This window comes from Erinaceus europaeus, chromosome 10 (assembly GCF_950295315.1).
Source record: "Erinaceus europaeus chromosome 10, mEriEur2.1, whole genome shotgun sequence".
NCBI classification, from domain to species: Eukaryota; Metazoa; Chordata; class Mammalia; order Eulipotyphla; family Erinaceidae; genus Erinaceus; species Erinaceus europaeus.
The window spans coordinates 56,704,733-56,730,215 of NC_080171.1; the positions used below are offsets into that span (position 1 = coordinate 56,704,733).

Here is a 25,483-nt window from a genome sequence, read left to right on the forward strand (position 1 = left end):
TTATAGTCTTATTTTTCTTTTCTTACAAAAATTTTCATCCATTTTCTATATCTATTTATTGGAACACGTGTAATTAGTATTGAGTAATAAAGAGATTAAAAGAACTTAGAAAATCACAATTAACTTGAAGAGATGGAGCTGAATCTTTATATATAGATATATAAAATTTAACTTTATATATTATTTATAATGTGTTCATCATGTGTATTATTATGTATAAGTTATATATAAAATATTCATTCAACTAAGTAGATAGTTATAAAGTGGTTAGGTAAAGACAGGTGGGACAAGAAGCACTCTCAGTTCAACTGCACACAGATTTCTAATCAATGACTATTGGCAGATATGCTACAACCAATCTCAGTCTCTACTTTATGAGAGAATAAAACTCTTAAAGCATAAGAGTTTTATTCTAAAGCATAGTGTGGCAGTTAAATAATATAATGCATATCCACACACCTTTTACTTTAAAGTTCTTATAATTCTTTTGAGGAAAAGAGTAAAGTAAGCTTGATCACATCTTTGGGGAGAAAGCTTTATTAAGCTTATTAAAAAATCATGTTTAACAGAAAAATATAGGCTTTGCCTAATCAGAATGTAAATTAAATGGAGTAAAATACAAAGTACCTCATGATGTACAGGCATTTAACAATCACTTCACAGCTAAAATTTACTATTTGCTCTACTGGGTGGGGAAAAATTGCAACTTGAGGGCATCACTGTACTTTAGATAGTTGCTGTTTCTTTAACTCCAGTGAAAAAGCTCTATAATTGCTGAGTCAGATGATCTGGCAGTCAGAAGTGAATCAGGGTAAGAAAATGGTGGCACTCAAAAACAGAAAGCAAAAACACAGGTTTCTTCTCCCCTCCCAATACTGATGCAGCATTAGACAAATTGTAGTTTAAAAGCAGAAAATATTATTATAATTTGGGAAACATGCTATTTTAGGTCTTCTTATGTGGCAACTTATTTTAATCATTTGTATCACTTATATAAACATCCCCCTCCTTGCCATTGTGTTTTTTAAAAATATAACTTGTATTATTAGTAATTTAGAAGTGGTTACAAAATTATAAAATACACTTTCACATCCATATAATTTACTACCCCCAACATAAAAGTCCTGTGTTCATTTCAGAGACACAAAGACCTATCATTTTTCTCCATAATGTTCTTTAATCCTATATTACTAAATTTCATTGATTTTTTAGCCTTGAACTTAAAATATATAGCTCAAATCTATGACACACTTCTGTTTTGCTTTTTTCTCTGAAACATTTTTGTTTGTTTTCATGCTTACCAATCTGACTTCTGCTCTGAATAATAAAACAAAATGAAAGAAGTCCAACTTATATATATTTGTCTCTCTACCTACCTACCTGACCCACTTATCTGGCACCTGCCCTGTGTAAACAAGGATAAGTACATACAGCATTTAAAAAGATAAGATAACATAAATGTCTCACGCGTACAAGTTCTGTCTGGTGCTGAGTTTTTTTGTTTTTTTGGTACTGAGATTTAAACCACATACATGCTTTATAGTTTTCCTTAAATATATATATATATATATATATTTCCCAGTTGTATAAATCTGGCACTTTAGAGATAATCTTTTCTGAGTCAGATGAAGAATCACTTATTAAAGGTTCTTCATTTGATGTGATAGTATCACCACTGGTTACCCCCCACTAGATACTTTTGGGACTGTAAACTGTGATTGATTCAAAAACCTTAAATATTACACAATGAAGCCTGGGCCTTTGAGCTTTAGGTGTGAAAATCCTTTTGTATAACCATTATGCTATCTTTCTGGACCCAAAGCATACAACTGTACTAATTTCAGTTTGAATAAGAGACTATGTATCTTTGTTCATATAGTTCTGAAGCCATATAGATCTTTCTCCCCTTAAAAATTACTACTGACTTTGTACTAACAAATTCTAAGGTTACTTTGGAAGGTGAAGAGGGAAACTGAAAGCTAGTTGAAGGTTTATGAAATCACTGAAAGAATTAAGTCATTTATGATAAACTATATTTTCATTAACAAAGTAATTACGTTGCTTATACTATAAAAATCAACTTATTCTTTTTCAAAGATCCTTTGATTTGTTAGAAATTTAAATTCCGTGATTTTCCCCTTTTTATTACTTATTTCTGAGTAAGTAGTAAGTTGTCCAATTGCAGCAATCTTTCCAGGACTCACGAAGCAAATAAAAATTTTAGCTGCCAAGCAGATACATTTCTCTAATCCTCCCTTTAATAAAAGATGCTATTGACAATTACTAAGTCCAACAACTATAAATTCACATGAACTCACACTGAAATAGCAAGAATTATAGTGATTCTGTGGAGGTCTTATTTTGATAGGGATTTTTTAAAGATGGAGCAGAGATTTTAAAAAGATTGTCCTTCCTTTCCTGAATGTTTTATTTATTATTAAATTGTTTCTTGTCCTCAGTTAGATTACCCTCATAGAAATCTGATTCAGTTTTAATAGTTCTGGATGTTTTTCATCCCAATGAGTAATTTCATTTAAATTGGGGAGTGTTTTCAAAGATAAGGAAAGCTTCATGTTAAAAGAAAATAATTAAGAGACATCTCTAAAACCACTGTGGTACAAGTCTCCACACCATTGAGGGAGGGAGGGAGAGGGAGAGGGTGAGGGAGAGGGAGAGAGAGAGAAAGGGAGAGAGAGAGAAAGGGAGAGGGAGAGAGAGAGAGAGGGAGGGAGAGGGAGAGAGAGAGGATGAGAGAGAATATTAAAGAGGACTAGGCCTTTCTACATGCTTTGGTTTTCACTAGGCTTGGAAGGGAGTTGATGGATCATAGAATTTGAGGAGTGTTCCTTGTGGTCCCTCTTGTGAACCTAACCCACTTAGTCCCAACCCTTCCAAAAAGGTCTGGCTGGTTCTAAGCAGAGGAAGATGAATTAGAAATGTCCCCTGTCATACCGCGAACCCTCGTTGCTTAAACTGTCTGTCCCTCCTTCCTTCTTTGCCCCATGAAGCCTTCGTCCTGCTCTAGGAACACACCTGGTTTCCATTACTATTATTCTGGTCAAATCTTACCTGTGGAAACAGTTGAGATGAGGGATACAGCCCAGTGGAGGTTGTGTAAAAAAAAGGGGGAGCATGAAAAAAAAGGGGAGCATGAGCAGCAATGGTTGAGAAAGGAACCAGCGTCTAAAATTTTGCAGGATGGTCTTACACCAGTTGCCAATTAATGGCTCTAAGAAACTGAGGGGTAGGAGGGCGGTGTGGGGTGTGTGGTGAGCACGGAAAGGTCAAAATGGAGCTTGGTAGGTGTAGGGGGGGGGAAGGGAAGGGAAGTCGAGGTCTGAGCAGCCAAGAGACACACTTCCTACCTTTTGGTCTTTCCGATGATTCTAGGAATGTGTCAAGAGACCCCAACCCAATTCCAAAAGCTGGAAGCTTTAGAGCTCCAAGTGGACTTGGTCCTGGAAGGATAGTTGAGAAAGGGATCTAGATAAAGAGTAAGTGTTGTAACCAGAGGTCTAGCCTCATGAGCCTTGGAAACATATTAGCTACTGCTTTATTGTATATATTTTTAAAACAAACTACACTGCAAATAGGCACACCACTCTCTCGGTTGCTTTTTTCCAGACCATATAGCCATACGAACATATATATATCTGCATAACTCAACTTCCTTATTTTTTCTCACTCCCTCCCCATGTCAGGTCAGGAAGTTCTTAGTATATTCTTTCTGTGACAAGACTTGGAAAACAAGTTTTAAAAATTGTTGATGGTCATGACACTTTGTAACACTCAAAAACATAAGGAAGAAATGAATGATGGCCAAACCCTCTTCATCCCACCTTGAAGAAACCACTATGATTTTTTTTTTCTTTTACCAGAGCACTGCTCAGCTCTTCTATGGTACTGGGGATTGAATTTGAGGTCTTTGGTGCCTCAAGCATGGAAGTCTCTTTGTATAACCATTATGCTATTTCACCAGCCCATTAATAATATTTTAGTACATAAAGACTGTGTGTGTGTATGTCTGCATACACACACTGAGAAAAAACAAGAATAAAATTTGTTTACTGGTTTGACTCTCTAAAAAAAAAAAAGGAATCCAACTCCATAATGTCACAATTTTACTTTCCATTATTCTTCAAAAAACAAGTTGCCAGTCTGGGAATTCTGAAATGCTTGTACAATAATTTGACATCTCACTATTGATAGAATTTTAGACAAAATTTTAGTTTCAGGTTACTATTTATATCTGAGTTGATCTTAAAATCTTCTTTCCTTAGGATGATGCCTACATACAGAATAAATTAACAAAAGTGTACAGGTAGGGAATTGGGTGCTGGCACATAGTATGAAGCTACCCTCCCCCCAATTTCTCTCTGTCTTATCCGATTAAAAAAAAAAGAAAGAAAAATGGCTACCAGGAGCAGTGGATTTGTAGTGCTGGCACCAAGCCCCAGAGTTAACCCTGGAGGCAAAAAAAAGTGTAAAGGTATTTTAAAAGTTCTTGATACATAATGTAAAAATGCCAGTGAGGTATTTAAGAAAAATTATCAATCTTATCAGTAAATTGGCAAAATATTAGTAATAAAATGAGTGGAAAATCAGAATTAAAGAGCTAGTTTTAACAGCTACCAAACATTGTAATTTTATATTTAGAAAGTGAAACTATTCATTCTTTATATAATGCAAAATGCAGAAATAAAGCACCACAAAAACATATGAGGTGAATTTTGAAGCAGACAGAATCTCTGGTCCATAGTATTTTAATATGGGGGTGGGGGTGAGATTCTTCTTCACCAGCAAAGGTTACAAGAGAGTAAAATCAGGGCTAAATGCTGAACCTTCCTTTAAGAAAGAAATTTTGAAATGACGTGGATCACTTTACTCATAGGAGTTATCCACATGTTGGCAAACCAGTTTAGCTTAATTTTATTATGTAGTTACTAATGATGAGTGAATACTGAATGAACAGATCTATAAAATATTTTGGTTGTAACTAGCAATAGGTTACCAGTTAGCACCTTAAAAAAGTTAAAGAGTTGCTGAAGAAGCAAAGGAACTTTGCATCTTTATTCTGAAAGAGATACTACTCATTTAGACTATAACACAAGCTGAGAATCCTAGACACAGTAGGCTTAATGGTTTATGCTAACTGCATTGGGATGGGTATGTAGGTCACAAGTTGCAAATAGGAGTAACCACTTAAATAAATAAATTTCTTGCAAACACAAGGAAGAAGCAATAAACCAACCACTAAAATTCACTAGGCACACGTGAATAAGAACCTAGTAGCATGCAATTTTATTATGTGATCTTCTAATCTTAAAAAGTCATAGTAAAATATTTGTAGAAGTTTAAAATATGTTAGAACAATAACACTCTAAATATTTGTGTTAATGTTAGATAATCTGTACTAGCTATTTTTGGAGGTGTGACTCTCAAGGAACTGTATGAGTTCCAACATAATAGAATTAATCAATGACATAATATAAAATGTAGAATTATATGTACTTATAATTGATACTTTTAGATGTTCATATGTAATTTCATATATGGGAGAATTACACATATTTTAAGAAATAGACTATTCTGTCCAAGTCATACATTCTTTCTTCAAATACTTGGCGAAATCTGAGTTCTAGTACAGCCAACTCATTCCTAAAAATTGACCTATGCTTACACGAAAAGATATAGATGACTGATTTCAATGGACTTTATATGCAGTGTACTATAAAATGAATAGTTTCTCTAAATTAGTACAATCACAATACTAAATCATATATTCTTAAAACAGAAAATATAATTACAGTACTGATACTGATTAAAATTTACTATTCTGTTACGCATTTCTAGAGCAACACATTACTTTAAAATTGTCCTATCACACTAACAGTTATGACTGGAAAACATCATAGTGGCCAAACGTTTACTGGCATGAGTAAAACATCACTTTAAAAAGAATCTTGTTTATTTTTTTTTTACAATCAGTACCAGGTCATTAATTATACTTTATATATTTATGAGGTACTATGTAGTATGTATATTAATACAGTAAAAATAGCATAATGAAAATATCTATAAATACCTTATAATGCAGTGTTAACATTAAGAACAATGTATTTAATACAGTAATACATTTATTAAATGTTGATTTTATTAGGGCCAGGTGGTGGCACACCTGGTGGAGCACACATGTTAAGTGCAGGAGGAGGCAGGTTCGAGTACCTGGTCTCTACCTTCAGAGGCAAAGCTTCATGAAGCAGTACTGCAGGTGTCTCTCTGTCTCTCTCCCTCTCTATAACCACCTTCCCTCTCAATTTCTGGCTGTGTCTATCTATAAATAAATAAAGATGAAAAACTTTTAAAAATGTTTAAAATATTTTATTTTATTACTGTCTTAAGCTATTTAGCAGATAAGTTGTAATAAACAATCATTCTGATTTCTTTTAAGTGATTGATTAAAATCCTGATTATGATTTAAAGTGAACTAAAACCAAGTCCAGTAACATGCCATGAAATTCTTAGCAATCTCCTTTTGCTGATTCTTTTTTAAAAAGAAACTTTTATAATGCTGTGAAAATGTGTTTCTCTGATATGTTGCAGAATTTTGGGGGCAGAAATTATGGCATTAATGACTGTAAAAATTTAATATTCATAAGTAAGAAAAAGTCTATTAATAGTACAAAAAAAAAAAAACCTTGATGGCCTTCACTTTCTCAGTACAAACATTCCCAGTGAAATGAAGCCACAGAAGGATCACCAAAATGAATCTTTACACTTAATGGACTTCTTATTGCGAGTTCTAATTAGGAGTATTACACTGTAATTACATATATATATATATATTTCAACTATATATTATTTTCAAATTATACCGGTGGTGTAATTCATGTGATATGAAAACAAAATTATCTAAGATTCTGTTTTTCAAGAAGTAGGCCTCATTAAAAAAATAATTCATTTTGGCCTGAAATGATTAACAGAGAGGATTGGCAGAGAATCTTCATCACTGTAGATCTACCTTCTGCTAAAAATATGGGCATTGTCCCAAGGAGTTTCAATTCCAGGCCGCCTACTCTCTACCAAAGCCTAACTCCCATATTGCGAAGTAAGTGTCTGCTCCTGCAGCAGTGACTGATTCCTAGATCTACGCTATTATTTCGAGAAGTCTAATTAAGGTCGAGACATCCCCCCAATACCCTCCTGTATCCCACACTAGTGATTGATGAAAGGCGGGAGAATGATCCCCCCCCCCCCCGCAGGAAGGCTGGGGAAGAGAAAAGGCGGCCTTTACCACACTGAGACCATTAGTAATAATTTCCTCCTCCAGGGTGAAATAAAGTGTGTATCTCTCTTTCTTTCTCTCTCTTTTGTGTTTCTTTCTACCACCTTCCTCTGCTTCTCTCACCTCTCTCTGCTCACTCCCTCCCACCCAGGTCATTTATGGAAAAATGCCCCCCTCCCTCTTTCTCTTGTCACTCGCTCCCTCTTTCTCTTGTCACTCGCTCCCTCTTTCTCTTCTGTTCTTTCTCTCTTTCTCTCTCTCCTCTGACTCCTACCCAGGAAACTCAGAAGCGATTTATTTAGAAGCTCCTGGTTCCCCCTAGGGCTTCCTGATGTTTAGAAGAAGAGAGTAAAGGGGAGTGGGGGGTTCCTAGTTGTGCTTGCGAGTCCCGCACCTTTAAGCGGGTGGCACAGTGCCCCTAATCCGGGGTCACTGTGCAGCGCCAATCACACCAGACAGAACTGTCCAAAGGCCAGTTGCTCCAGGGGCTCTTCTGAGGCCTTTCCTACCTGGTCTAGGATGTGGCTGCCGTGCTCTGCTCTGCCTCCTCACCAGCATCAGCACGCGGTTGGCCGAGGCCCGCAAGCCTGGCGCTGCCCACTCGCCCGCGGGCCGAGCGACCTGCACCACGAAAGCCCTGACCCGCGGCGGACCACGCGCGCGCCTGATTCGCACCGTCACCAAGAACCTGCGCACCATATTCTCGCGGCCGCCGCGGCCACCTCCTTCTCGGGCTGCCACTCACTGCGCGCGGTGCTCGCAAGCGAGGTAGGCTGCTGCGCGCCCGCCCCCCATCACAGAGCTAGACCCACGCGCCGCCCCCAGCCCAAGCCCGCCCCGCAGGCGCGCACCGGCTGTCTGTGCGCGCGCGCCTTGGCCCCCTCCTCCCCCCGCCCGCCCCTACTTCAGCGCCCAGCGCGCGCGGGAAAGGAGGGCGCGGGCCTCTTGGAGCCCTGGGTCTCTCTCTGGACCTCCCACTCCTGTCTTTTTCCCGCCCGATCGGTGCTGCTCCCCCTTCCACATGGTCTGCGAGGGGCGCCCCCAGCTGTGCAGCCCGGGGCTCGGGCGCGAGAACGCATCGCCAGGCAGCCCGCCCTCTCGCAATATCCGTCACCTGATACGCGGCGACCAGGAACCGCCGCGTGCCCACGCTCCCCGGGCTTTTCCTTTTCTCCCCATCTCCCCCGTTGGGGGTCTGCGGAGTATCGAAACCGGATTCTAAGAGAGCAAGAGAGCGAGAGAAAAAGCAAGAAGCTGACAGAGAGGCGTGACAACCTCTCTGTTGTGTGCGTCTTTCTGGAAGCTGGATGTCAGCCGTGAGAGAAATGGCGCTCCGCTGCATTCTAGGGTTGGGAAAGCGGCAAAAGTGAAAAGAAACCGCTGCGTGAGGCCCAAGTGACATCTGGACACTGCGTGGCGTTGGCGCCTCCCGGAGTGGCGGGCCGGGCGCCGGGTCGGGTAGGCGGAGCCGAGCCCCAGCCCCCGGGACCCTGGCCGAATCCGGGCGTCCCCGCTGCTGCCTGCACCCCCCGCGTTGCCCGGCGAGTCAGGCTGGGTCCGAGAACCGGGTCCGTTCACCCCGGCAGTTTTTTATTTTCGGTTTCAAAGACGCAGCCGGACGCTTCTTCCTCTTTTCTCCTCCCGCGCCGCTCCCCTCCCCCTCCGAGCTGCTCTCCGCCTCGCCACCCGGGCTCCCCCGGCTCCCCGCGCTCCCGGCGCCGCCGCCTCCGGCCCGGAGCTCTTACACCCTTCACTCCCTCCCCCAACCCCCCTCCCCCAGTTTCTCTCCAGATCGCCGATCCTTTCTTCCTCTACACCCTCCCGCCCCCCTTCCCCGCGGTGGTCCACTCTGAGCCCCGGGATCCCCCGGGTTAAGGAGAGGAAGGGGCTGCATGGAGGAGAGGCAAGCCGAGGACGCGGAGCGGCTGAACGCTGCTGGCTGGAGCTCGGACGCGGGCTCTTAGCTCCCCGAGGCGGGAAGTCGAGCACAGCGCGCCGCTCTCGGGCGGGCGGAGCCGATCCCCCACGTCCGGGGCCTGTGGCTGGTTTGGCGCAGGTCAATAGCTCTTTGCTGCCTGCTGGTGCCTCCTGGCCCGCGGGATGTGGGGGGCGTGGAACAGATGGTGCGGGACTAGGCCCAGGCTTCTGGATCCTGCAGGGTGGCATGCGTGGCTGTGGCTTTATCTACTGGTGTCCTGGGCCTAGTGGCCTAGCTGCCGACTTGGAACCACTGACAGCCTGACTGTCAAAGACCCTCGCTGCGTGGGGCAGGCGGGAGGGCCAGGCTGTCATTGGAACTGAGAGCCAGGTCTAGCGGAACCTCCTGTCATTATGCGGCTGGATGAAGTGAGGCTTAGGGACCACTCTTAAACAGCCATCTAAATATGTGCTCGAGCTTTGCAAAAGCTCTCCTCTCTCTCTGGCAAAATGCATTCGTACTTTCGTGCCTTATATTAACACTATTTGGCCATTCTTTTGTCTAGAATAAATGTACCTTCTGACTCTATACAAAACTGTTTCTTGCCCTTGGGGTCTCTTCTCCAAGCATTCTATTTAGCTTAGAGGCTCTACCCTTTTCAGAGGTCAGAAATTCACCGTGCCCCGCCTCCCATGTATTTAGGAATTGTTTACTTGTTCTTTGTCTTTCACAGTAGGATGCGAGTTCTCTGAGATGGCTCCAGCTTTCCCCACACCCCCACCCTAAGCAGACAACCAAAAACAACCGTCATAGGAGAGATGGACTGGTGAAACACATTCAATCATGAATCATAACACGGGAATTTCATTTCTGGACAACAAAGGAGAGACTCTTTTGAGGGTGAGTAGGTCACAGAAAGCCTATTTTCAGCACAGTATTATTTAAAGACCCCGAAGAAAATGTAAGAGGAAAAGGTTTAGGGTCTCCTCGGCCCAGAGTGATTTAGCTGTGGCAAGAAACCGCAGTGGATGAGGACCAGAATATCTCTATTATGCATCTATTGAAATTATTCGGGTTTTCCAGAGAGACTGGAGCAGTGGTGTTGGGGGCTGGGGGTTCGGGAGAGTTAGTTTGAGGAATTGGTTTACCTAGTTGTGGATGCTGACCCTTCTAAAATATGCAGAACAGGGAGACAAGCTGATAATTCAGCGAAGAGTTGTAGTTTTGAGTCGAGAGACTCTTTTTTCTCTTTTTCTTCCCCCCCCCCACCTTAGGAACTCTTTTCACACAAGGCCTTCACCTTAATTGAATGAGGTTTCCCTAATTTATGCAGGGTAATCTACTTTTCTTAAAAATCTATGAATTTAAATGTTACTTATATCTAAGTAAATGTCCTCACAGCAGTATTTTGAGTGATGTTTGGCTAAACAGTTGGGTGCCATAGCTTTGCTAGGTTGGTACATCAACATCGCATTATGCCTGAAGAGTCTGCTGTACCTCACTTTCCCATGTAACTTTAAATTCAGATATGTCTGTATTGACTGGGCCTAGATAGCTTAATCTAGAACCATTTTCTCTTTATGCAAAATACTTCTAAGGTAAAAGAACTTGCCCAATTTAGAGGGATGCTGTATGAATAAGAGCATCCAGTAAGTTTGCTACATACAGTAAATTCTGAGTGACTAAATTTTTTTTAAGACTTTTTTTTTTTTTTTTTTTTTGCCTCCAGGGTTATCTCTGGGGCTCAGTGTCTGCTCTACAAATCCACTGCTCCTCGAGGCCTTTTTTTCTCTTTTTCTTTTGTTGCCCTTGTTATTGTTGTTATTGCTGTTGCGGGATAGGACAAAGAGAAATCAAGAGAGGAAGGGAAGACAGAAAGACACCTGCAGAGCTGCTTCACCCCCCCCCTGCAGGTGTGTGTGTGGGGCTCTTGCGCTTCTACCCACATGCACTTAACACACTGCTCTGCCACCTGGCCTCCTGTAAAAATTTTAATTTAAGCTTAATTCCACCTTGGTTTTCCCCTACTACACAATACCTGTTTTTTCTTTCTTTTTTAATTATTTGTGGTACACATGGGGAATTCTATCTAATTTAAATATTAAAGTAAGCAAATACAATTATGAAGATACAGCTTTAGAAAAAACATTTTTTTTTGCTAATCCCACTGATTTGTACTATTCCCAAGACTTCTGGAATTCCAGATGACTTTAAAAAAAAAGGATTTAAAATATTTATTTATTTATTTTAATGGGAGAGATACAGAAAGACCAAAGCACTGTTCAGCCCTGGCATATGGTGATGCTGGGGACTGAATCTGGGACTTCAGATCCTCAGGCTCTCAGAGTCTTTTGCATGACCATTATATTATCTCTCAAGCCCCCAAATGACTTTTGACAGTGCTACTTTCAAAAAGCATATGGTCAGAGGTAGATTATGTATGTATTATCTCTTCTATTACTTATTTTATCACCTCAGTGGCCCTTTGAACTAGGAATTATTATCCCTGATTTAAGGTGAGAAAATCGAGACTCTGGGAGGTCCTAGGTCCTTTATGGACAGCAAGTTATATCTTTAGACTATATGTCTTGTGCTTTCTATTATATTAAAGGTTGGAGCTAATAGGAAACAATCTATCTGTGTAGCATTTTATAACTTTATAAAACTTAGAACTAAACTGTAGGGGTAGATAACATAATGGTTATGCAAACAGACTCTCATGCTTGAAGCTCCGACGTCCTAGGTTCAGAAGAACTAAACTGTATAAAACTTTGTAACTAAAAAATTGACTCTCTAGATTTCTGACTTTTTAAAAGATTGATTTTATTTATTTCACAGAGTTTTATATGTCCATGTGACTTTGAGGCTCAAACCTGAAACTTCAGATATGGAAGTCCTATGCTTTTCCAGCCAAGCTGCATTTTTAAACAGAGAAAAATGATTGTCTACTGTGGATCAGCCAATTTGCGCCAGGAACATACAGGGAAGGTCACTGTACTACTTAAACCTGCTTTTGTGTCCCACCCCATGATGTCTTAGGATACAAGCTTTCTCCCTCAGGTAACTCTTGATTATCAAAGCTCCATGAGTAATTCCCCAATATTGTACATGTCTAAACTGAGAATCACAATGGTTTAAGTCAAAAGACACCAAAGCAATATTTAAAAACTATTATTTGAGTATATATGACAAAAAATAGCTTCTGAAAGGTATGAACATTATGTAAAAGAGTAAAGAGATAACCAAGAAGAAAAAATGAGCAAACATATACTAAAGGATATGCAAATAGTAAAATGACGAAATTACACAAGGAACACTATTCAGTTCATTGAAGCAAATGATTGTAATAGAAACAATGGCATATATCTAGAGGTGTGGCAAAAATAAAATGAGTAAGGGTGGGGTAGATAGCATAATGATTATGCAGAGGGACTCTCATACCTGAGGCTCCAAAGTCCCCGGTTCAATTCACTGCACCACTATAAGCCAGAGCTGAATAGTGCTCTGGTAAAAATAAAATAAAATAAAATAAAATAAAATAAAATAAAATAAAATAAAATAAAATAAAATGAGTGATGATGTTGACAAAGCTCATAGTAAACAGCTTTTCTTAGACATATGTAACTTTATATAAATAACTGTAGAAAACAATACATTATTTTCAAAATTGCATGTGCATATTTGTGACCCTGCAGAACCACTCATAAACATGTATGTGAAAATTAATATATATTATGTATACATTATATTTCCATACATATATAAGTAAAGATATATATGCTATCTGATTCAGTGATTGCATACCTGTATGTTACATAAGTATAGAAAGTATTTGTTGGGAGTTGGGTGGTAACGTAGCGGGTTAAGCGCAGGTGATGCAAAGCGCAAGGACCTGTGTAAGGGTCCCGGTTCAAGCCCCCAGCTCCCCATCTGCAGAGGAGTCTCTTCACAGGCAGTGAAGCAGATCTGCAGGTGTCTGTCTTTCTCTCCCCCTCTCTGTCTTCCTCTCCTCTCTCCATTTCTCTCTGTCCTATCCAACAATGACAACATCAGTAACAACAATAATTACAACAACAATAAAAAACAACAAGGGGAAAAAAAGGGAAAGTAAATAAATATTTTTTAAAAAGAAAGTATTTGTAACTGTGTATGTGTAATACATATATATATATATATATATGCACCATATATATGGACGCAAATACAAATATATATATATATATATATATATATATATATATATATGGAAATATTTTTACACTTAGATACACATATACAAACAGAAACAGTAAATCTGAATTTTAGAACATTTCCATAGATGATTCTGATAAGCTACTAGGGTTGAGAAGCAAAGCCATCTTTGTAGAGATAAGTACTTGGGAAATAAGGAAAAATTGAAGTATTTATCCCCTGGAATGGAGATGGCATTAGATTTATCTTCTTATGGTTACATTAAAGCAGATAAAAAACGGTTTCATAAAACCCTGTCATAGATCAAAGTGCATTTAACTCGTTTAAAGACAGACCATGGCCAGGTTCAGTCAATCCCCTGTCCCACCATAAACCAGAGCTGAGCAGTGCTCTTGTAAAAACCAAACAAACAGACCAGGGTTTGAAAATAAAAGTTTATAAACATTTCAGGTAAGGTTATTTATGGTTTATAGTAAGTGTCATATTGCAAGAATGTACAGGAGACTGAAAAGGGGAATTTTGTGTTCTAAATATTCTAATTCATACTTAAGAAGGGAATTCCATATATTGGCAATAATTTTTGACCTATCTGTGGGTTTGGAACAGAATAAATAGCTGTATTATATTATCATTTATAAACACTTTAAAATATGCAGTAATACAATGAAATTATTTTCAATTTGATCTGCTAAAGAAAACAAAATAAAATGAAGTTATCTATACTAAGAGGAAAATTGAACATCAGAATGATAATCCTTACATATTTGGTTTGGGACTATACTGAAAGCCACTCAGACAGCAGACACGTATTATTGGCTCTTTCTCCCACTCTGGTGTTTAGCATCTGGTGTAGAAGAAAGTATAACTTGTAGGGATTCAGTTTTCAGTTAAGGCAAGGACTGGAGAAATTTGTGAAGAAATAAGAAAGTAGAGAGAATTTTTTTAAGTTTATTTTTTAATTTCAGAATTACATGTCGACAGGGGGTTGAATCCACACCATTCCTACCACCAGAGTTCTGAATCATCACTCTCCCCCATTGCAATCCACCACAGTTCCTCTAAGGTTGTAGACAGGGGCTAATCATCATCTCTACAACTATTTGTCCACATTTATACATAGTTCCCAACCCCCCCTTTTTTTTTCTGATTCAATCCTTTCTTCCCCTCCAAGCCACTCATGACAAGTAACTATCTCCATATGTCCCTCTCCTTTTCTTCTGTTTCTCTGGGTGCTGATGGAGCTGGAGTTCAGAGCCCTCTTTTCTTCATCCTATCACTTCTCCCCTGCTGGGAGTATGGATCAAGGTTGTTTTTGGGGAACAGAAGGTAGGAATTCTGACTTCTGTAATTGCTTCTCTCTGCTAACCATGGGCATTGACAGGTCAATCCATTCCCCTAACCTGTTTCTATTTCTCCCTGGTGGAGTAGAGCCCTGGAGATGCGAGGGTCCAGAACACATTGCTGAGGTCGTCTGCATAGAGAAGTCGGGATGGAATCATGGTAGCATTTGTAGCTCAATGTCTGGAAGGTGACATGACCTAAGTCGAGACAAAATGATTAATGAACAAGAACCAAAAAGTAGGAATAGAGCAGATGAGATCAGGGATTTTAGGGTAGAAGAAAGCTAGGGAAATCATTTTGGGCATCTTTGGTGGGGTGGGTGGGGTAGGGTGGTGCACAACTATGATAGTTTTGCTTGAGTTTGGTAGATAGCCTGAGCTTGGATAAGAGTCTGAGAGGGAGTCAGGGCGGTAGTGCAGCAGGTTAAGTGCCCATGGCATGAAGTCCAAGGACCTGCCTAAGGATCCCGGTTCGAGCCCCTGGCTCCCCATCAGTAGGGGAGTTGCTTCATGGGTGGTGAAGCAGGTCTGCAGATGTCTATCTTTCTCTCCCCTACTCTGTCTTACCCATCTCTCTCCATTTCTCTTTGTCCTATCTAAAAATGACAACATCAGTAACAACAACAATAATAACAACAATAAAAAACAAGGGCAACAAAAGGGAAAATAAATAAATATAAAAAAAAACAGAAAAAAAAAAGAATATTGTCTGAGAGAGTTGGGTGGTAGCACAGTGGGTTTTGCTGGTGGTGCAAAGTGCAAGGACTGGTGTAAGGATCCCGGTTCAAGCCCCTGGCTCCCCACCTGAAGGGGAGTTGCTTCACAGGCAGTAAAGCAGGTCTGTAGGTGTCTATCTTTCTCTCCCCCTCTGTCTTCCCCTCCTCACTCCATTTCTCTCTGTCCTATCCAACAACACTGATATCAGTAACAACAACAATAATAACTATAATAATAAAAAAACCAACAAAATAGAATACACACACACACATATATATAAAATATCTGTCGCTTAAAAAAAATAAAAGAAAATTGTCTGAGGGAGTCTGGTAGTAGTGCAGTGGGTTAAGTGCACATAGCACAAAGCGTAAGGATCCTGGTTCAAGCCCCCTGCTCCCCACATACAGGGGAGTCACTTCACAAGTTGTGAAGCAGGTCTGCAGGTGTCTTATCTTTCTCTGCCTCTCTCGGTCTTTCCCTCCTCTCCATTTCTCGATGTCCTATCTAACAGCAATGACATCAATAACAACAATAATAACTACAACAATAAAACAAAGGCAACAAAAGGGGATAAATAAATATTAAAAAAAGAATATTCTCTGAGAGAATGGTGTTAGAGTAGAGAAAAGGAATAGAAAGTTGAATTAGGATGGGATACGGAGGTCTGGTGGTGGGAATTGTGCGAAGTTTAATGTTTCTTTTTTATAAATAAAAATTTTTTTAAAAAGGGAGTCGGGCGGTAGTGCAGTAGGTTAAGCGCACGTGGTGCAAAGCGCAGGGACCGGCTCAAGAATCCCGGTTGAGCCCCCGGCTCCCCACCTGCAGGGGAGTCGCTTCACAAGTGGTGAAGCAGGTCTGCAGGTGTCTGTCTTTCTCTTCCCCCCTCTCTGTCTTCCCCTCCTCTCTCCATTTCTCTCTGTCCTATCCAACAACGACGACATCAACAACAATAATAGCTACAACAACAATGGAAACAAGGGCAACAAAAAGGAAATAAATAAATAAATATTAAAAAAATTAAAAAAAAAAAAGAAAGTTGAATTAGGGCAGGGAGTAGCTCCCGTTCTTGGAAAAAAAAAAATTCGGTGGCTAAAATGAACTATTTACCTCCATTCACTTGCTCCGGAGCCCATATATATATTTAGCCCCAGAGCCTGTGTAACCTCTAAGTCCCTATTGGTCTGAGCTTATAGCTCATGGTCACATCTGAGGAACATTGCAGGCTACCCTCATTTCAGGACCAGTCTTTTTTTTTTTAAATTATCTTTATTTATGGGAGTCGGGCTGTAGCGCAGCGGGTTAAGCGCAGGTGGCGCAAAGCACAAGGACCAGCATAAAGATCCCGGTTCGAACCCCGGCTCCCCACCTGCAGGGGAGTCGCTTCACAGGCGGTGAAGCAGGTCTGCAGGTGTCTGTCTTTCTCTCCTCCTCTCTGTCTTCCCCTCCCTCTCTCCATTTCTCTCTGTCCTATCCAACAACGATGACAACAACAATAATAACTACAACAATAAAACAACAAGGGCAACAAAAGGGAATAAATAAAAAAAATATTAAAAAAAAGACTAAAAAAAGAGAGGTATAATAAAAAAATTATCTTTATTTATTTATTTGGATAGAGACAGCCATAAATCGAGAAGGAAGGGGGTGATAGAGAAGGAGAGAGACAGAGAGACACCTGCAGCACTGCTTCACCACTTGTGAAGTTTTCCCTCTGCAGGTGGGGGCCGGGGGCTTAAACCCAGGTCTTTGCGCACTATAACATGTGCACTCAACCAGGTGCACCACCACCCGGCCCCTGGACCAGTCTTTTTCAAGTGGCAGGGTAGGATACCACCAACTTCCCTTTGGAGGCTAGGGCTATCCCTACTGTCATTGTTTTATGGTGAGGACAAGGTCCTGGGAGGGCCCACAGGATGTTTCCTTATGGAAAGAGAAGGAACCTTTAGAGGTCTAGGCCCCATCATATGTGTATGGGAATCCAATGATTCCCTGACTAGGGCCCTAGATGATGAGGTGGAGTGATATTGACCAAACGGGCCATTATTAAGTGGGCCAGTCAGTAGAGAGAATTTTGTTTTATTGATAAATGACACAGAGACTCAGAAATCACTTGTGATTTCCAATTATGTGAAAAGGTGCAAATGAAGAGCACCAACCATTTCAAAATGTAGAACATTCCAGTGAGAGGATAAATAGAAGGCTATACATTTTGGAGGGCGGCCAAATTTGAAAGGGAAATGAGACATGGTTTAATTACTGTAATTGGTTTTAATGTTTTGACTTTGTTGTAAAATATTTTCTGTGCCAGCACTAATTCTATATATCTACAGGATGTGCAATGCCAGAGATTTCTAGGTAGGAAGGAAATTAATAGGTACTCCTATGTAAACTTTCAGTGTAATGTACTATGAGACAGTAAGCATGCAATCTTTATAGGTCTCTTTCAGTCTTCCCCCCCCCAAACAAAATCTTTGGGTTATATTTATTTCAAGCTTCAAATTATTAAATCAGAGTTGGGTGCTTAGTGTTGACATACATGTTGATTTATATCTCTCTGCTTAACTCATGGTTCGTTAGCAGCACAAACTTGAAAGCAAGTTTTCTTTTATTATATAAACAATAAGGAATGATACACAAAAATTACTGTTTCAAGAAAACAAAGCATGCTTTCCTTTATGCAAGGAGTGATTTTTTTTTAAATAATTTTTTTATAGAGGGGCCAGGTGGTGCCGCACCTAGTTGAGTGCATGTATTACAATGTACAAGGACCCAGGTTCGAGCCCCCGGTCCCCACCTGCAGGGGGAAATCTTTGCGAGTGGTGAAGCAGTGCTGCAGGTATCTCTCTGTCTCTCTCCCTCTCTATCACCCCTTCCCTCCCTCTTGATTTCTGGCTGTCTCTATCCAATAAGTAAAGATAATAAAAAATAAAACTTACTTATTTAGTTATTCATGAAAAAGATAGGAGGAGAGAAAGAACCAGACATCACTCTGGTACATGTGCTGCTGGGGATCAAACTTAGGACCTTATGGTTGAGAATCCAATGCTTTATCCACTCTACCACCTCCAGGACCACTACAAGGAGTGATTTTTTAAAAATATTTATTTTATTTATTTATTCCCTTTTGTTGCCCTTGTTGTTTTATTGTTGTAGTTATTATTGTTGTTGTCGTTGTTGGATAGGACAGAGAGAAATGGAGAGAGGAGGGGAAGACAGAGAGGAGGAGAGAAAGATAGACACCTGCAGACCTGCTTCACCGCCTGTGAAGCGACTCCCCTGCAGGTGGGTACAAGGAGTGATTTTAAAGACTGTGTGAGCTACACTAGAGGCAAGAAATGAGCCATTTTATTTGTAATAGATCAACTTGAGAAAGGCTTTCTATGAAATCAAGGAATCAGAATATTAACATATTTATTATTATAGGCCTGTAAATACTTCAAAATCCCACTGGAATGTAGATTAATACTCAGTTTGTATCTATTTGATATGATTCCATTGAACTATTGATTCATACTCTGTAGAACAGGAGTATGTTGCTTCTTTTCTTTATTTTTCTGCCTTTTTTTTTTTTTTTTTTTTTTTTTTTTACCAGAGCACTGATCGGCTCTGTCTTATGGTAGTGCAGGGGACTGAACCTGGGGCTTTGGAGCCTCAGGCATGACAGTATGTTCGCATAACCATTATGCTATCTACCACCCCCCACCATTGCTTTGTATTAATCTTATTTTCTGTCCTTTTGAAATGGCCAACTTTTGCATATTTAGGTTACAGAACTCTTCTTTTAAATTTATTCATTATTAGATAGAAACAGAGAGAAATTGAGAAGGAAGGGGGGAGATAAAGAAGGAGAGAGACACACCTGCAGCTTTTCCCCTGCAGGTGGGGACCAGGGTCTTGAACCTGGGTCTTTGCGCACTGTAATCACTTAACCAGTGCTTAACCAGTGTGCTTAACCAGTGTGCCACCTCCTGGCTCCTAGAACTCAAGATTCTTAAGTTTTCTTTTTTTCTATTTTAATATTTATTTGATAGAGACAGAGAGAAATTGAGAAGGAAGTGGGAGATAGAGAGACACAGAGAGGCACCTGCAGCACTGATTCACTGCTCCTGAAGCTTCCCCTTCACCCCCACAGGTGAGAAGACTGGGGACTTGAACCTGGGTCCTTGTGCATTGTAACATGTGTGCTTATCCAGGTGTACCACCACCTGGCCCCTTTAACTAGTTTTCGTAACCTACTGTTATTATCCAAGCAAAATTTAATGGCATAAACTTTCAGGGAATCTAATGGAAAGGAGCCAGAATTTATTAACTCTAAGAAATGGATCTGTAAAATCTACGATGGCTCTTCATGACGGAGCTACTTGTCTTCTAATGGTTTCTTCTATATAATTTTAGCATTCTTTTGCCTATGCACTTTCTGCTCCTTCTGAAATCCCTGAAATGCCTTTTCTCTTTTCTCCTACACCAACCTTAGGTCAGAATTCTGTAATATACTCACATAAAATTACTTTTTTTTCTTTTTTATATTTTTTTTCCCTTTTGTTGCACTTGTTTTTTATTGTTGTTGTAGTTATTATTGTTGTTATTGATGTAGTCCTTGTTGGGTAGGACAGAGAGAAATAGAGAGGGGGAGAAAAAAAGACACGTGTAGACCTGCTTCACCGCCTGTGAAGGGACTCCCCTGCAGGTGGGGAGCTGAGGGCTCAAACCAGGATCTTTATGCCCATTCTTGTTTCACCATGTGCGCTTAGCCCACTGTGCTATCACTGACTCCCACATTCTTTCTTTCTTTTTTTTTAATCAGAGCACTACTTAGCTCTGACTTATGTGGTGGTGTGGGGAATTGAACCTGGGACTATGGAGCCTCAGGCATGACAGTCTGTTTCTATAACCATTATAGGATCTATCCCATAAAATCACTTTAAATTTTATTATTTATTTTCCCTTTTGTTGCTCTTGTTTTACTGTTGTTGTAGTTATTGATGTCATCATTGTTGGATACGACAGAGAGAAATGGAGAGAGGAGGGGAAGATGGGGAGAGAAAGAAAGACCTGCTTCACCGCCTGTGAAGTGACTCCCCTGCAGGTGGGGAGCCTGGGCTCGAACCAAGATCCTTGAGCTTCAAGCCATGTGCGCTTAACCCACTGCGCTACCGCCTGACCCCCATAAAACCACTTTTAAAAAGACTTTTATATTAGTTAATAAACGTCTACTACAGCATTCGATTTTATAATCCCATTGAACCTATTTGCTTCAACATTTTTTTGGGGGAAATGGAGCAACAAAACCAAACTACCCGTGCCTTGGAGTCCAATCTCATTTATTATTATTTTTCTCTACTAAAATAGTGAAGTATCAGTTGTTTTAATGCTGTAATGAATCAAAGAGTACTAGAAATCAAATTCCAAAGCAGAACATCTTTAGTTCATTTAGTATATATTAAGACATTCCAAGAACCATCATTATATATCTTCAACAGTTTCACTCAGATTTCTTTTTCAGCAACACTTTGAAACTATTGTGAGATAATTTACTAGGTAAGTGCATCAATTTTCTAAAATATATTTGGCATATTTCATAGCTTGAGACTAACCCCCCCCCATTTTCTAGTAAGGGAAAATTTAGAAAAACTAATAAAGAAATAAATAGGTTAAGAATGAAACTAATCTTGGTATTACCACTAGGTTTTGTCACTGTGCTGTAGCTTCTTGTAAGACATGCAGTTTGCAGTTCCTCCTCACTTTTACCAAGAGCCATGAGTTACTTTGTTATTTGAAGTTAAGTAAGACTGTTACTGAAAAACAACACAGAAGTACAAAGTACATGGAAATCTTTTCAAGTGGCAATTCAGGGTATGGGGAGTTTGTATTCTATCATACATAGATGAAGCAAATAGTTACAGTTTGCTACAGTTACTCAGCCTACAATCCACCTTTACTCTCTGTGCTAATTTCTGAACCAGCACAGGAATCTTTGCTCCCTACTGAATAAAAAAATGAAACAAAACAAGACAAAACAAATCGCTCCTCTAGCAGTTTTCAAATACACTGGTAAATTCAAGGTGGCCCCTGAACCCTCTCTCTCCAGTTCTTTCTGGAGTCCCTAGGGGTTCCAGTATAACTGTAGTTCAGCACCAACTCCCAAGTATCACAGCCTTCAGATTTGCCTTCCAGCCCCATTTACCTGTAATGGGGGTTTTGGGCGGTCCTTCAAGCTTAGTGAAGCAAAGGTAATCACCTACCCCCCACCAGGATTACCACTGTCCCATTCCGCCCCAAGCACCATTCCTGTGCAGTTGCACAGGCACACAGGGGCGTTCTCAAACTTCTATACAAGCCACCTTCTGCCCAGAAGAAAAGTAAACGAGTCCTGAAAAGTAAACAAAACCTAGAAGGTTTCACATTCAGCACTTAAAATTCTCTGAACCTTAATTTGTTCAGCATCTGAGTTTGGCTTCACCGTGAGTGTTCAGGGTGGGATCTGGAGGAGGTGTGTTTGGGAGGGGGGAGGAAGAAATTAATTTCCAGTCTGGTTCTCTTTTCCTCGCGGAGACTAGAACGGTCCAGGCCCACTTTCAGGCTTTTCGCCCGCCGCTCGCCGCTCCACGTTTGCCGCCTTCATGTAACAAAGATGGGGTTGGGGAGCTGGGGAAGAAAGAAAAGCCGTGGGCGGCTGAGTGTAACCACTTTCAGTCTCCTGCAGCAGCACGCAGGTATCCCGAGACTTCCTGGTGACCCCGCTCCTCAGCCAGGTCCACAGGCAGGCGACCCCAGGCATCGCGCACATCCAGCCTGGCCCCGGCTCGGTGCAGCGCCATCACGGTGTCCAGGAAGCCCTCCCGGGCTGCGTCGTGCACGGGTTGGGTGAGGGTAGCCGGGTCCGCGCAGTTGGGCTCGGCTCCGTGGAGCAGCAGCAGCTCGGCGGTGCGGGCGCTGCCCATCATCATGACCTGCGGAGACAGCGGAGTTGTCAGGGACAATGAGACGCAGGTTTGGGTAGGGTCAGTTATTCATTTAAAAAACAAAAACAGACTCATTCAGGAAGTAACCTCTTACTGTAAGGCACTAAACCCCAGGAGTCCAGTGACTTTCCTAAACAGTGGCATTTTATTCTCCAAACGTGCGGAGACAAGAGTTGATGATTAAATGTTTGTGTGTGTGTGTGTGTGTGTGTGTACGCGCGCGCGCCCCTGCGCGCGCTGTCTTCCACTGAAATATGGAATCTACGGTAAGGGTAACTTGAAAGTTTCTTAGAAGTGTTAGATTACCCCTCTTCCCACAATTCAGGTTTAAAAAATTTTTTTCAGGCAGTCAACTGATTTTTTTTCTTAGAATTTAGGGTACTGTTTTAGGGGAGAAAAGGAACAGCTAAGTTTAAAATACAGTTTCACTTTGCTTTTTTTGCATAGTAAATCTATGAAGGCTGTGTGTGTGTGCTCATAAATGGAAGAGAGTATGGTAATTTGAATCACAACTAGACACAGAGGGGGACAAGTAAAAAGTTGTTCACAGTCTAATAAGTCTAAAAACATTGTTTTTAGTGACTTGTTCAGTATTTTAAGTTAGTGTAAACAAGGGCTGAAATGTAGAAGGCAACATAATTTAATGTGAAGGAAAATAAACATTCACATTTATTTACAGGATTTCATAACGTGTTAGGAATTTACAATGTTAAATAGTAAATATTTTGCTACTTGTAGAAAGATCATGGGTGTTAGCAGTCAAATTAGAGCAATGCATAACCTAGAAAAAGGATGTGTTGGAGAAGTAATCTTGTAGCATCCATTTGTGTACAGGTACACTTGTATACAAGCATCAACTTTCTTATTTTAAAAACAAAACCATTTTTTATTACTAAATACCCACAATGCAGCTCTTTGTTCTTATGTGATTTTTAAATGTCCTATGAAGTTAGAAGGCAGCATACTTTTTTGTTTCATGGATATTAGAAACATTCATTTATTTCCATAAAAACCAGGATAGCTTATCACTTCTACTAGTAATAAAAAGGGCATTTTACAGAGAAGAGGAGGAAGTGTTTTTTTTTTTTTCCCTTGCTAGGGTTTGATTTTTACATTTTTATAAGTGATTTAATAAGTGTTTTATAAAATTATAGGATTTCAGAGGTATTTCACACTCATACCTGTGGGAGAGTCTTAAAAGTTTTTTATTAGTTAAAAATAAAAATACACATTAAAATTTTAGTGATTTAATACTGATTTACAAAATTATAAAATGAAAAGGGTATATCCTACACCTTTCCCACCACCAGAGTTATGTGTCCCTATTGGAAACTGCATTAGTTCTTTCAAGATCACAGATACAAGTTGACTATTATTTCTATAACTATCTGTCTATACTTATATATTTACAGCATTTTCTATGGTCCTGCCTCCTCTTCCTTTCTAAGTCACACTTACTACTACTGAGTATCTTTTTCTCCTTCTCCTTCTCCTCCCTCTCCCTCTCCTTCTTCTTCTTTCTGTTCTCTCTCTGGGTCCTGATGGAATTGGAGTTCAAAGCCCTCTGGTCATCTTCCCCTAACATTTACCCCTCTGGGAGTGTGGGCCAAAATTCTTTATAAGATAGAGAAGGTGGAAGGTCTGGCTTCTGTAATTGCTTATCTGCTGGACATAGGCATTGACAGATCGATCCATACAGAAATGGTTCTTAATATCTCAGAAAATTGTGGATTAAAACTATGAGTAATTTTTTTCTTACAGTTATTCTAATCTGGGGTTAAAATCACATTCAGCATTTTGTTGCTATTTTAAATGATCCTTCATTTCTTGTAATGTTTTCCTAAGAGTTCCAAAAGAACAACCTTAATTTGCTTACAATCCAAAAGGCTAATAAGATTCTTTAACAATATCTTGGTTCTGAAGGAAGGTGATGAGACCCGTGAATACTAAACAGTAACAGTAAAGCACAAAACAATATCATGGATTTTAAAAGGAATTAAAATGTATCTGTACTAAGTAAAGAGGATTAATAGTTATCTCATATTGAATTAAGGTATTTTAACAGGAAAGATGCTGTTTATGAACACCTTTTGCCACATAAAAGAGACTTACCAAATGCTGCAGGAATGTACTTCAGTCGCTATGAAATGGTATGATTTCTTAAATTCACTTCAGATTGTGTAACATAATTTTAGTGCTTCTATTGTTGACAACAGATAACAGACAAAAATTACCCTTCCTAATTAACCTTTTCCTTTCACTTTTTGTCTCCAACCCTTTTGTCTCCTTGCATCATGAGTGGGTGAGGGCATACTAGTGTGTGTGTGTGTGTGTGTGTGTGTGTGTGTGTGTGTGTGTGTGTGTGTGTGTATTCCGTTACTAAAAACCAAACCCAACCCAAACCCAAACTGAAGCAGTGGGATTTTCGGTGGATGAAAACCTATAGTAGACATAGGACTAGCAAGACACAGGCTTCAGTCGCCGGTCCCAGCCGCGTTCCCTGTGGCCGCGCCCTGCGTTCGCGCGCCCCCTTCCGGTTCGATACGGGAGCCCCAGCTACCTGGATTGGACGCCGGCCGAAGCGGTTGACTCGGTTGGGATCCGCACCAGTTTCCAAAAGCTGCCTCACGGTTTCCACTTGCCCCCTCGCCGCGGCGTTGGCCAGGGCCGCATCGCTGCTTCCGTCACCGAACATACCCTTGTCCTCTTGGCGCATTTCGTAGCAACGCTAATGCAAACTGGCCCGGAAAATGCGGCTCCTACCGCGGGCTTTGCGATACTCCTTCCTTCTCCACTCAACCCAGGCGCGCTCTGTCCTCCCCGGGAGAGCTGGGGGCAGCTGCGGTCCTTTTTCTGTCCTGCTTCTGCGGCGGGGAGACCGTACAGTGGCCGAGCGGCCGGCCGGTAAGCTGGATTTTACCCGGCACCCGTGCGCCAGAGGACGCTCGGTGCTGACACCCAGATTTTCCTGGGCAGCGCCTGGTGCGTCGCGCAGCAGCTGCAGCCGCCGCCGTCGCCGCCGCCGCCGCCGCCGCCGCCGCCGCCGCCGCGAGCTCGGAGCTCCGGCCAA

At 40.8% G+C, this 25,483-nt stretch overlaps 2 protein-coding genes and 1 long non-coding RNA gene across 5 annotated transcripts in view; 1 reads left to right on the forward strand and 2 right to left on the reverse strand.

Moving 5' to 3' along the window:
* Nucleotides 1-8,669, reverse strand: part of LOC103122500 (cyclin-dependent kinase inhibitor 2A-like) — a 32,698-nt gene extending 24,029 nt beyond the window's left edge. Inside the window, exon 1 of one of the 2 annotated variants that reach the window (XM_060199640.1) lies at nt 8,400-8,669. In XM_060199640.1, the coding sequence (XP_060055623.1) occupies nt 8,400-8,627 (228 nt within the window). In that variant the 5' untranslated portion in view covers nt 8,628-8,669. Of the gene's footprint in view, nt 1-7,794; nt 7,935-8,399 lie in introns of those variants that run through there. The other variant, XM_060199641.1, reaches the window with a different exon arrangement.
* LOC132540882 (uncharacterized) lies at nt 8,608-12,898 on the forward strand. Of its 2 annotated transcripts, none has more exons than XR_009552028.1 (3): nt 8,608-8,743; nt 9,937-10,103; nt 12,042-12,898. It is a non-coding gene; the product is annotated as an uncharacterized LOC132540882 (long non-coding RNA). The 2 variants fall into 2 exon arrangements; XR_009552029.1 differs by having other exon boundaries at nt 8,658-9,341.
* A 7,857-nt stretch (nt 12,899-20,755) lies between these two features.
* CDKN2B (cyclin dependent kinase inhibitor 2B) lies at nt 20,756-25,129 on the reverse strand. Its single transcript, XM_007533110.3, has 2 exons — nt 24,974-25,129; nt 20,756-22,401 (listed from the first exon to the last, which is right to left on the reverse strand). Exons 1-2 carry the CDS (start codon nt 25,127-25,129, stop codon nt 22,141-22,143), a joined length of 417 nt encoding a protein of 138 aa, XP_007533172.1. The 3' UTR covers nt 20,756-22,140.
* Nucleotides 25,130-25,483: the final 354 nt, after the last annotated feature.

Excerpts from the sequence above, each read along its gene's own strand:
- CDKN2B (XM_007533110.3), bottom strand. The coding sequence starts at position 25,129 with ATGCGCCAAGAGGACAAGGGTATGTTCGGTGACGGAAGCAGCGATGCG. Across the intron at positions 22,402-24,973 it reads TCGGCCGGCGTCCAATCCAG|GTCATGATGATGGGCAGCGC; the intron begins GTAGCTGGGGCT and ends CTGTCTCCGCAG.